We start from the raw sequence: 12867 nt of genomic DNA on the forward strand, positions 1-12867 counted from the left end.
ACACTGTTGAGTACAATCTAGTAGAGCAATTATTAACAATATGACAAATATCTACTTCCAGTGCACAAATAAAATACACTCAAAACCACAAAAAGATAGTGATGTGCTATGCTTCTCTGCGTTTTAATCACAGTGATGTGTGGTTTTTTGTTTTGTTTTGCTTTGTTTTTGAACAAAATACCCTTGCAAACTTAGTTTTAATTAAATGTCATCTTACTTTTTACTGGCTAGTTTATCTTTTTTTTTTTTCATTTTGTTTCTCTGTACATCTTGAATCAGAGAGTGATTTGGAAGCATTATGGGTGCAAGTGGGTAGACAAGCATGCTAAGAATTGGGTCATCCTGTTGAAACCAAGTTCACTTCTGTGTAGTACAGCAGGAAGAATGGGGAAAATGTGTCCTAATATCTTGCTGTATCTGTCCCAACTCATTCCTTTCATAGGGCCTCAGCAGGGGGAATTATGTAGCAATGCAATTTGTATCCTGGTTAAATAGGAAAGTCTCTGGAGTTCATTTCCAAGAACAGCCCCCCTCATGGCAGAGGAGCCAAGATTGTACCTTGTAAGAGGAAACACTGTTTCCTTAAGCAATATAGGCTCTTTGTTGAAACTGGCAACAGCGTTCCAGCTGCAGGCAAGAGGGTCGGCTCTGCCTCTGGATAAATGGAACTGCCTGAAGCTCATCCCATCCAGGCAATACAAAGCATGCTCTCAGTTTCCAAGATCTAATAGGAAGGTCTTTCCTGGCTTCCTACAGCACCCAGATGGAACACAAGAGATTCACCACAATTTGAAGCTACTGTGTGAGAAAAGGTTCAGAATCAAACGTCCATTCATTCATTCGTGAAGCAACTTTTTATAGGGCGGCTCTCACATAGACTGGGCTTTGCCTAAGCACAGTGTTAGGTGGAAGAAAAAAAAGAGATTATATCCTGCCCTTCTGTTCTCAGCTCCTACTATCCTTGGTTCTTCCTTTGATTTCAAGCAACTACTCAAAAATCCTCAGCCGAAAACAGCTTCCAAGGCTTCACGTATTCATTCCAATCTCTTCTCTCCAGACTCCCTGTAGAGTATCATTTGATCCAGGTTTGTGTGAATAAACACTATTAATTAATATTAAGTCTCGACAATGTCCTTCTCTCAACACGTTTGATGCTCAGAGCACAAAGAAGCTGTATCTACTCCCTCAAAGTGAGAAACATCCCTATCTTGATCTCTGACGTCTAAAAGGCAGGGGTACTTCTTTAGATTTTATTCCCAAATGTGATCAGCCCTGGGAGTACTTGCTTATTTCTCAGTCAGAAAGAACCTGGAGCTGTGGATGCCCAAGGGAGTCATTCCAACAGAAACTAGAATTTCCAGAGAGAGAAAATTCATCCAGCTGCCTTGTCTGGTGCTTATGATACATTTAAGTATCACCCTCCCCATGGTAGACTAGAGGGAATGATCAGCATGAATTAAATCATGTCTTTAATGATATATTGCAAATAATTTCCCTGGTGAAATAGCAAGTTCCTGACCATAGTATTGTACACACCAATAAATAAACAACTGCTACTATTTTAATGTTGTTTTTCACATCGGGAAGACCTCAGAAACCTCTTGTTTCAACTGATAGACTGGAATCGCTGAAAAATTTGCCTCGCCTTCCCACCCAGTTCTGTGGCTAAAATGTATTGGGAAAATGGTGCGTTAGTCACAACTCTTAATTGGGAAAAGCATGATTATCATAGGGAACTGATTTGGTGATCTGTAGAGTACTATTATGTGGATACAAAAGAGACTTAAAATAGAAACGTCTAAGTTAGCAGTAGCAAAGAGACTGTGTGATTGGATCTGGTGTTCCAAATATTTTTTATCAAAGCAAAAGGAGAAAGAATGTGCCTTGCACAAATTAGCCCACAGATCTTTCAAACAGAATCAGTAAGGAGCATATACAAAGGTAAGATTATCTGTAAGGAAACATCTTCTCCTTTCACAACAAGCCATGGAGATTGCTTTAGTTATCACGGCCTTGGCCTCTTAACTGCCCTTATGCCATTTGGGTAGGAACTCAGGAACCAATGATTCCCCCCAATTAGTCATATCCAGAGGGCAGCCCGGGTGGCTCAGCAGTTTAGTGCCACCTTCAGCCCGGGGCATGATCCTGGGGCCGCAGGATCGAGTCCCCTGTCGGGCTCCCTGCATGGAGCCTGCTTCTCCCTCTGCCTCTCTCTGTGTCTCTCATGAGTAAATAAATAAAATCTTTAAAAAAAAAAAAAGAACTGTAGCATCTGCTGTCATCAAAATAATGGCAGGCTTACAGACAAAGGCTGATGAGTAGTAGGGAGACAACAGGGAGTTATACAGCATACTTTGAGATAAGGCTGTTTGGAATCTTCTTTGCCACTTCTGTATATTTCATGCTGTAGGCAGGACAAATACTCAGGGAATACTTTGAAGTCTTTCTAAACATAGAGTGATTCCAACACTCAATTGGGGAGCCACAGAGTATTCTATTCTGGCAAAGGTAGAATTTAAAGGTAACTTGGGAAAATTCCTCAAGTGCCTTGTAGAAAACCAAAATGGGCAAAGTATAATTAAAACCATTAACCAAGAAGATGGATAATGGAATCATTCAGGCGTGCATCTGAAAGCCAGATCTGCCACTTAATAACTTTGTGGACTTGGGCAGAGTACTTAACTTTTTGAAACCTTACCTCAGATTCCTGATTTATAAAATAGGGATAATAATATTTTCTTTTTAAAAATATTTATTATTTATTTATTTATTTATTTATTTATTTAGAGAGAGTGTGCACCAGCAGGGGGAGGGGCAAGTGGAGAGGGAGAGAATCTCAAGCAGACTCCATGCTGAGTGTGGAACCTGATGTGGGGCTTGATCTCATAACCCCGAAATCATAACCTGGGCTCAAACCAAGAGCTAGATGCTCATCTGAATAATAATATTTTCTATGCCTACTTATTTTAAGGTTACATGATACAAGGAATATAAATTGTTTGTGATAATGTCTGGCATATAGTAAACACTCACAATGTTAGTTCCTTATTTCTTCTCTCCCTTTATTGATGCATACTTTCACAATTTCCATTTATCCTCTCTCTCCTGAGCTTATAGAATGCTGACTTTTCTATAATGCTCAGCAAGTCTATTTCATTAATTAATTTTGTCTTAAGATTTTATTTATTTATTCATGATAGACACAGAGAGAGAGGCAGATACATAGGCAGAGGGAGAAGCAGGCTCACTACTAGGAGCCTGATGCAGGATTCAATCCCAGCACCCTGAGTTCACAACCTGAGCCAAAGGCAGACGCTCAACTGCTGAGCCACTCAGGCATCCCAAGTCTATATAATTTAATAGTTTTAAAAAGTATTCTAAATATAAGACCTAAAAGTAATATGAACATTGAATATAACTTACCTTTTTTTTTTTGCAAAAGATGCTCATAATCTACTAAGGAGGTTAGAAACATGGGTGCGTAACTATAAATTAGATAATGGTAAGTGGAATTGATTGATTAAACACTGGGGGTGGATGGTACCTAATATGTACCAAGCACCATATAGGGTGGCAGAGACTCAGATATATAGGATGCAATCATTAAACTTCAAGGCCCTTAACTTACTATACGAAGAGATATATGGGCAAACAATCACAAAGGAAGGTGGAGAGTACAAATGATACCAGATAAAGTAGTGGCACAAAGAATGTGAAATCACTTTTGTTGGAAGTATCTGGGAAAGTTTCAGGAGGAGAAGGTATCTAAGACTAACATATAAAAATGACTAGGATAGAACATAGATAAAATGAGCAAGTTCCTTGAAAAATACAACTTGCTAAAACTGACACAGGTGAAACAGAAAATCTAAATGGCTTTACATCTCTCAGAGTAATTGAATCCATTATCTAAACCTTCCCACAGAGAAAACCAGGTCCAAATAATATGATTGGTGATTCCTATCAAATATCCACGTGAGAACGAACACTAATCTCACAAAACTTTTCTAAAAAGCAGAAGAGGGAATGCTTCCTAACTCATTCTTTACCAGTATTGGAAAATAAATTACAAGGCAATCGCAGGACCAATATCCTTCATAAACATAAATGCAAAAATCCTTAACAAATTTTTAATAAATCAAACCTTGCAAAATATTAAAAGAAATGGTCATCCATTAGGATTTATTCCAGCAATGTAAGATTGTTTTGTATTTTAAAATCAAGGTAACTCATCATATTAATCGGATAAATGGGGAAAAGCACATCATTATTTCAATAGATGCAGAAAAATTATTTGATAAAATTCATATTCATTTTTTAATTTAAAAAACCTCTCCACATATTATTAATAAAAAAGGAATTTTCTCAATCTAATAACAGGCATTATATTTAAAAAGTGTATTGTAAACACCATCCTTAATGCTTAATTATAAAATTTCCTCCTAATGTTGGGAAAAGGGCTGCTTTTATCACTTCTAGTCACCATTTCATTGGACATCCTAGTAATTGTAATAAAGCAAGAAAAAGAAAAGGCATGACTAGAAAGAGAAGTAAAATTGCCTCTATTTATAACTAGTGTGCTTGTTTATGTAGAAAATCCTAAAATAATCTACATAACAATGACAGAACTAATAATTGTATTTAGTAAAATCATAAGATATAAGATTAATACATGCAAGTCAATTATATTTTTAGATACTACCAGCAAATCATTTGAAATGAAGGATTTTAAACCATTTATAATAACATCATAAGATGTAAAATGCTTAGGAATACATTTTCAAAAATATGCATGTGGTGAGGTGTCTGGGTGGCTCAGTCAGTTAAGCAACTGCCTTTGGCTCAGGTCATGGTCCCGGGGGCCTGGGATGGAGTCTTGCATCGGACTTTCTGCTCAGAGGGGAGCCTGCTTTTCCCTCTGCCTCCCCCTCCCCACTTATTCTCTCTCAAAATAAATAAATAAAATCTTTAAAAATATATCCATATAGTGAGTTCAATTGTGGCTCCCAAAACATATGTGTACCTGGAACCTCAGAATGTGACCTTTTTTGGCAAAAGGGTCTTTGCAGATGCAATTAAGTTTAACATCTTGAGATGAAATCATCCTGCATTTGGCTGTTCCCTAAGTCCAATGACAGTGTCTTTATAAGAGATGAAAAGGAGACAACACTGTGACCTAGAGGGGACACAAGAAGAGAGGTTAGCTGAGGAATAATAAGGATTGCTAGGAGCCTCCAGAAGCCAGGAATGGAACAGATTCTCCCATAAAGAGTCTGGAAAGAACTGACCTGCCAATACCTGACTGGACTTTTGGCCCTGAACTGCAAGAATCAATCTCTGTTTTATTTATTATTTATTTATTTATTATTATTTATTTATTTATTTATTTTAAAGATTTTATTTATTTATGAGAGGCATACACAGAGAGAGGTAGAGACACAAGCAGAGGGAGAAGCAGGCTCCCTGTAGGGAGCCTGATGTGGGACTCCATCCCAGGACCCCAGGATCATGCCCTGAGCCAAAGGCAAATGCTTAACCACTAAGCCACCCAGAGTCTCCAATTTTTGTTGTTTTAAACAAACCTATTTGTGGTAATCTGTTAAAGAAGCCAAAAGAAACTAATACAAGGTGTACAATCTTCATAGTGAAAGGGCAAAATATTGCTGGTAGAAGTTAAAGACCTAAAGAAACGCAGAGATATACCAGGTTCATAGATTGGAAGATATCATTAAGATATCAATTCTACCCAAAGGGTGCTATAGATTCAAAGAAATCTGACAGTCAAAATTTTAGCAAGCTTTCTTTCCTCTTTTTATTTGCAGAAATTGACAAGCTAATTTTAAAATTTATATGGACATAAAAAGTTTCTAGAATTTTCAGAGTAGTTTTAAAAGAACGGAGGTTTTATTACTACTTTATTTCAAGATTTACTATAGAGTTACAATAATAAAGCAAGTGTGATACTGGAGGGTAAGATAGACATACAGATTAATGGAAAAGAATAGAATCCAAAAATAGACTCCCACTGATACGGTCAATTGAATTTTTTTGACAAAATTGCCAAAGCAATTTAGTGGGGGAAAAAGTCATTTCAACAAATGGTGCTAGAACAAGATAACTGTATAGAAAAGAGTAAACATTAATCCTTATCTCACCATATACAAAAATTACCTCAAAGTAAATGACAGACTTTAATGTAAAAGCTAAAACTATAGAGGCACCTGGGTGGCTCAGTGGTTGAGCATCTGCCTTTGGCTCGGGGCATGATCCTGGGGTCCTGGGATTGGGGAGCCTGCTTCTCCCTCTGCCTATGTCTCTGCCTCACTCTGTGTATCTCTCGTGAATAAATAAATAATTAATTAAGAATATATTAAAAAAATAAAAGCTAAAACTATAAATATTCTAGAAGAAAACATAGGAAAAAAATCTTTGAAATTTTGGAGGTAAGCAAAGATAAAGATAAGATACAAAAAGACAAAGGACTATAAGAGTAAAAACTGCTAACGTACACTTGATCAAAACGTAAAACTTTTGCTCTTACAAAGACACCATTAAGAAAATGAACATACATACCACAAAATGAGAGAGAACAACTGCAAAACATGTGATATAACAGAAAGTATCTAACATCCATAAAGACATCTTATAACTCAATAATAATGATAACTAATAAAAAAACAAAATTTGGAGACAGTACTTGCAAAACACCTGATATAACTGAACAATATCTAGCATCCATAGGGACATCTTATAACCCAATAATAACTAATAAAAAAGATAAAATTTGGCTCAGTCAGTTAAGCATCTGCCTTTGTCTCCAGTCATGATCCTGGGGTCCTGGGATTGAGTCCTGCACTGGGCTCCCAGGTCAGTGGGGAGTCTGCTTCTCCCTCTGCCCTCCTCCCCTCATGCTTGCTCTCTTCTTTCTTGCAAAAATAAATAAAAAATCTTAAAAAAAAGATAAAATTTAAACACTTCACAAAAGAAGATACACAAAAGGCAAATAAGCACATGAAAAGATGCTGAAAGTCATTAGTCATTAGGGAAATGTAAATGAAAATCACAAGATGTTACTACACATCCATAAAAATGGCTAAATTTAAATGATCAACCGTAACAAGTTTTGATGAGACCATGGAAAAACTGGAACTCACATATGTTCTTGGTGGGAATATAAAGTGATCAACCACTGAGGACAACTTTTAGTTTCTGACAAAGTTCAATCTACATCTACCATATGATCCCATGATTCTACTCCTAGGGTTTACTAAAGAGAAATAATAGTGCATGTCCTCACCAAGACTTGTAAGCTAGTGTTCATAGCAGGTTTATTTATCATAGGCAAAAACTGGAAGCAAGCCAAATGTCCATCAACTGGTAAATGGATAAACAAATTGTTATATATCCACAGCACAATGAAGTATCACTCCCTGATAAGAACAAACTACTTACATATGTAATAGTACAGATGAGTCTCAAAGTCTTTTTACTGAAAGAAACCAGACATAAAAGAGTATATGCCATATCGATTCCATGCCTATAAAATTGTAGAAAATCCAAACCAAGCTGTAGAGACAAAAAGCAGATGAGAGTTTGGCTAGGGTTGGGGTGAGAGGAAGACAGACTACAAAGGGGACTAGGGAAACTTCTGGAAGGGATGGAGACATTTTTTTGTAGATTTTTATTTATTTACTCGTGAGAGACACAGAAAGAGAGAGAGAGAGAGAGGCAGAGACACAGGCAGAGGGAGAAGCAGGCTCCATGCAGGGAGCCCAACTTGGGACTAGATCCTGGGTCTCCAGGATCTTTTCCTGGACTGAAGGTGGCGCTAAACCGCTGAGCCACCTGGGCGGCCCGACACTTTGTATTTAGCTTGTCATGGCTGTGTTATGGAAGTGAGCCCTCCAAAATGCATCAGTTCCATACTTTAAATGGATACAGTTTGTTGCATGTAAACTACATCTCAATAAATTTGCTAAACATATTGAGAAGAAAGATAGCAGATGGATGGGGGGAAGATGGGGCGTCCAGAGAGGAGCACAGGAACAAAGGCTCAGCAGCATCAATGCATACATGTCTTATCTCAAAAAAATAGTTTGTAAATTCCCTGCAGGTGGCAACCCCGTCTTGTGTTATATCTATGGTCCTCTCAGTGACCAGCAATGAGGAGGGCAATGATGTTTCTGAGTTGCATGGAATTATTCAGTATTTATCCACAGGTACTTGTTTAGAGAGTGTTAGATCTATTATCAGAAGACTAAATACAAAGCCCAATCATTTATCCTTCTGAGACCCCTAGAAGTCATTCTACCTCTCTACGCCTAAACTGCAAAAGAAGTAACAATATCTCTATAATACAGTTGTTGTAAAGGTTAAAATAATACCCATGATAGTACCTAATAATATTTCAGTACATGTTATGCATCCCCGACAAACAGTGGGGCTTCCAAACATATTTGTTGATTGACGTGCCAACTGTTATTTGGTTGTTCATATACTCGAATCTCTTATTATCTGCATAAGTATCATCCATATCTAACAATTTTCCTAATCAGAGACACACTTCCATGTCACTTTGGTCAATGAAGCACTCCAGAAATTAGAGTTGATTTTAATATTAGGTTGAGCAGGATACAATTACCCAAGTAAATGCATTCTTTAAAAAAAATCACATAAGGCATTCCAAAATAGAAGTGACTTGGGGATTATGCATTGTTTCTAGATTTTCTATGCCACTGCTTTTGAGTAGTGCAGTCAATGGAGAGCACACTATTGTTTAAACAAAAACCAAACGCACAAAAGTTAAGCAAGTGGTGGGTAAATGTGGTCCCAATCTGAAGGTTTCAGGGAGAAACTAGAAGAAACTAGAACAATGGAGACAGCAAGAGCCCATGACTACAGAAAATCAAGGGAGAAGGAGGCTCCCTAATCCAGTGTCTCAGAACAAGAAAATTGCTAGAAGATGGACTTGAAGAAATAAGTAGCCAGACACATTTAGTAAAGGAACACAGGCAGGTATCACTCTTCCCAGAAATAAAATGGATAATATAACTACACTTTCAAAGGCCGATTGATTCATATGAATGCTCGCCCCAGATGGCAAGCGATAGAGGAGAACAGCTATATTCGTTGAGAAGTTCTGGGATAGAAGATGAGCCTTGCTAATTCTCTATGTCCTGTGGTACTCTGATGAAGAACTCTTGATGACATAGAGGAAGATGTGGGTTGCCTTTTTATTTATTTTTTATTTTTATAAATTTATTTTTTATTGGTGTTCAATTTGCCAACATATAGAATAACACCCAGTGCTCATCCCGTCAAGTGCCCACCTCAGTGCCCGTCACCCAGTCACCCCCATCCCACCCCCCGCCCACCTAGTTCGTTTCTGTGGGTTGCTTTTTAACACATTTTTGTTGGTAAACAAATTTTCTTCTTTTAATTTAGGGGTCAGCAAACTACAGCCCTTGAGCTAAGTCCACCCCGCAGTCTGTTGTACCAGAACCCGCTTGCTCCCACTCGTTGCTCTTGTCTGTGGCCGCTTTCTCACCACAATGGCAGAGTTGAGTGGTTTCAACAGAGACCACTTGGCCCACAAAGCCTAAACTATTTATGCTCTGACCTTTTACAGATAAAATGTGATGGCCTCCTGTTGTGGAAAATGCAAAGTTAGATCCAGATACCAGAATATCTGCATTGATGTTATATCCAGTACGGGGCAGCTATTCTAAAAAGCTCTCTAGAAATTTGTTTCCTCTCATGGTGTTAGTGGGATCCTATTTAAAACTGAATTCTCTCAATCTTTCCTGAAACTACTTTGCTAAGATCAGTGAAAGGCTTTTCAAATATTGCAACTCATTTCACAAGTTTATGGAAGAAATTGTGCAATGAACTTAGAGAAGTTCAGTTTCGGGGTGCCACTGAAGTAGAACCAACTATGAGGCAATCTGTGTTTCTCTGTTCTTGTCTCATCGAGGGGCAGGATTCATCTTTGGACTTCTGTCTGGCTGTGGCTAAACTCTGAGGCCCTAGAGCTCAGAAGACTGTGCTAGCGAGCCCTAGAAGACTGAGCAGACAGGAAACCTTCCATTCCTAAGACTGATTTTCAGTTTTGCTTGTTAACGTATCCCCATTTATCACCTGCCCCTTAGAATCTGGGATTCTATTTGCTTCGACTTATTCCTCTTTTGTAAATTACTGCTCTGCACTTTAACCTTAGCTCTGCTGTCACCAAACCCTTCCTGCTTATTTGAACTTCTGGTCCTGTTCCTTCCAGATAGCTCCAGGCTCATGCTATCAATAACCTAGCATGACTCTGGGTTTTTAGTCCTCCCTTGGGTTCCAGTTTAACCATGTATAAAATGGGACTGCTGTGCTTTCAGGTACTCTGCACAGATCTACCGAAGACAAATAACAAGGCCACTGCTGGAGATACAAACATTATCCTAATTTGCAAGCATAACAGATTCTCTTAATATTGATATGACTAAAGGTAATTTAAATGATGGTTGTCATCAAACTATTTCTGTATCAGTTTAAAATAGCCAATCTAGGGGCACCTGGGTGGCTCAGCGGTTGAGCATCTGCCTTCGGCTCAGGTCCTGATCTGTGGTCCTGGGATCGGGTCCCACATCAGGCTCCCTGAGGGGAGCCTACTTCTCCCTCTGCTTATCTCTCTGTGTCTCTCATGAATAAATAAACCAAATCTTTAAAAAAATAAAATAGTCTATCTAGAAATTATCATAAACTTTACAACTTAAAAATATCTTTCCTCTAAAGAGTATGGCCTCATGCTCATTCATAGAATAACCTAAAAATAGTGAAGAAATAAAAGAAAGCTACATATTCACCTGACACATGAAAAGCCCATCTGAGTATTTATAGGGACTCACAAATAACCTTCAAGAGCTTCACACAAACCCTGAAGCTCTCAGCTAATCATGGTACTTCTTAATCTTTTCTTCTTCTTCTTTTTTTTTAAGATTTTATTTATTTATTCATGAGAGACACAGAGAGAGAGAGACAGAGACACAGACAGAGGGAGAAGCAGGCTCCCTGCGGGGAGCCCAATGTGGGACTCGATCCCAGGACCCTAGGATCAGGGCCTGAGCCAAAGGCAGATGCTCAACCACTGAGCCGCCCAGGTGCTGTGATCTTTCGATAATAAAATACAGTTGTGGGGCAGTCCAGGTGGCTCAGCGGTTTAGCGCCGCCTTCAGTCCAGGGCGTGATCCTGGAGACCCGGGATGGAGTCCCACGTCGGGCTCCCTGCATGGAGCCTGCTTCTCCCTCTGCCCGTGTCTCTGCCTCTCTCTCTCTCTCTCTCTCTCTCTCTCTCTCTCTGTGTGTGTGTGTGTGTGTGTCTTGTGGATAAATAAATAAAATCTTTAAAAAAAATACAGTTGTAATCTTCAAAGTGACTGTTTCTTTTTTTCATCTCTACCTAAAGGTTGTGTGTCTAGCTTAGCCTTCAGTGCTTGGCTCTCAGAGCATTGTCCCCTGGTCACTAGGGAAACAACTCTCTTCAGAAGCACTGGAAATGACAGTATTTCTAGTAATGAATGAACGCCACTTTCCTTTGGTTGAACAAAATGCCTATCAGTGAAGTTAACAAAAATTGTGTATGCACAGGCATGTATTTGGGAGAAGGCACCCAAGATGGGAGTCTAATATTTATATTTATTTTTATAATTTCATAGTAAGCTAAATTTTTATTGCATCTGATTGACTACAGGAAAGTGTATAATTTCTCCACTTTCCAGACATGAGACTTTGCTTTCCATCCCTAAAACATGTACTAACATGTGACCTAATATTCTCTACTGTAAAGAGAGTAACTCACCCTACTCCCTGATCCCAAGATCAGTATTTCTTCTGCCTCAACTTCCTAGCACCCAGCCTACAGCAGTGAGCAGATCACATACTTTTGGACACTCAAAGCAGCAATTTGGGAGTCTCCACAATACTCTATGCCTTTATTTTAGAGTCTCACTTAAACTTGTATATTGACTCAGTTCATTTACAGTTTACCTCACCCTTGATTGACTCTTTCCCTAAGCCTGATTATGTTTCAGAGAAACAGGGTCCAAGTGACACAGGGGAGCAACTGAGGAGCAAGGACAAGACCAGGAGAAGTAACTGCCAGCCATGAAGACTAAGAAGCAAAAAAACAAAGGAAGACTGTATGAGAGCGTAGAATTCAACAATGGCCATTTCCTAAGGTGACCCTTAGCCACCAAATGGGTTAGGTACAAAATACTGTTTTAAAAGGCTAAGAAGTCTGAAGTGCTGTGATGTTTGCACTGATAGCTTTTATTCTTATAAAAATGTGCTTATATGGAGGACTTTGTTTCTTGATAAAATAGGATAGCTGAGGAATTGCTAACATAATGGAAGAGGGGCTCATTTAACACTTTTAGGTGGCTGTTATACACTTTTTTTCTCTCTTGTTCTTTCATGTAGGGTCTATACACCCAGACAGGGCCAGACTGTGTGACTTCTGCCCCATGCATAAGCACAGTCAGGAGCTTAACGAATGTCTGGTGACAATGATGAACAAGAGCTTAATAACAGGGTCTTCTCTAAAGGCTGATTAATGGGGCCTCAAGTTAATATGTTTTTCATTCTCTCTTTGCATTCATTTTTTAGTGGGTGTAGAGAGACGACAAATTGAACATTCATTGAAAGAAAAAAGCAGAATGTTCTCTCTAGAAGTAGGTAGATAGCTTTGTTAGAAGATTTGCTGATGGTTAAGGAACAGGATTTCCAAGATTTTATTCCTCTGACTCATTCTATGATGTGGACATAATCTGTCTTAGCCAACCTCCATTTCCAAGATTTTCATAACCACATTTGCCATTTGCAACACAT

At 38.6% G+C, this 12867-nt stretch overlaps 1 protein-coding gene across 1 annotated transcript; it reads right to left on the reverse strand.

Moving 5' to 3' along the window:
• Positions 1-446: 446 nt before the first annotated feature.
• BLID (BH3-like motif containing, cell death inducer) lies at positions 447-1427 on the reverse strand. The gene is given in 3 exon segments (XM_055305285.1): positions 447-629; positions 632-724; positions 1419-1427. Coding segments are annotated over 3 exon segments (285 nt in total).
• Between the last annotated feature and the right edge of the window lie 11440 nt (positions 1428-12867).

Source organism: Nyctereutes procyonoides, unplaced genomic scaffold (genome assembly GCF_905146905.1).
Source record: "Nyctereutes procyonoides isolate TBG_1078 unplaced genomic scaffold, NYPRO_anot_genome, whole genome shotgun sequence".
Classification (NCBI taxonomy): Eukaryota; Metazoa; Chordata; class Mammalia; order Carnivora; family Canidae; genus Nyctereutes; species Nyctereutes procyonoides.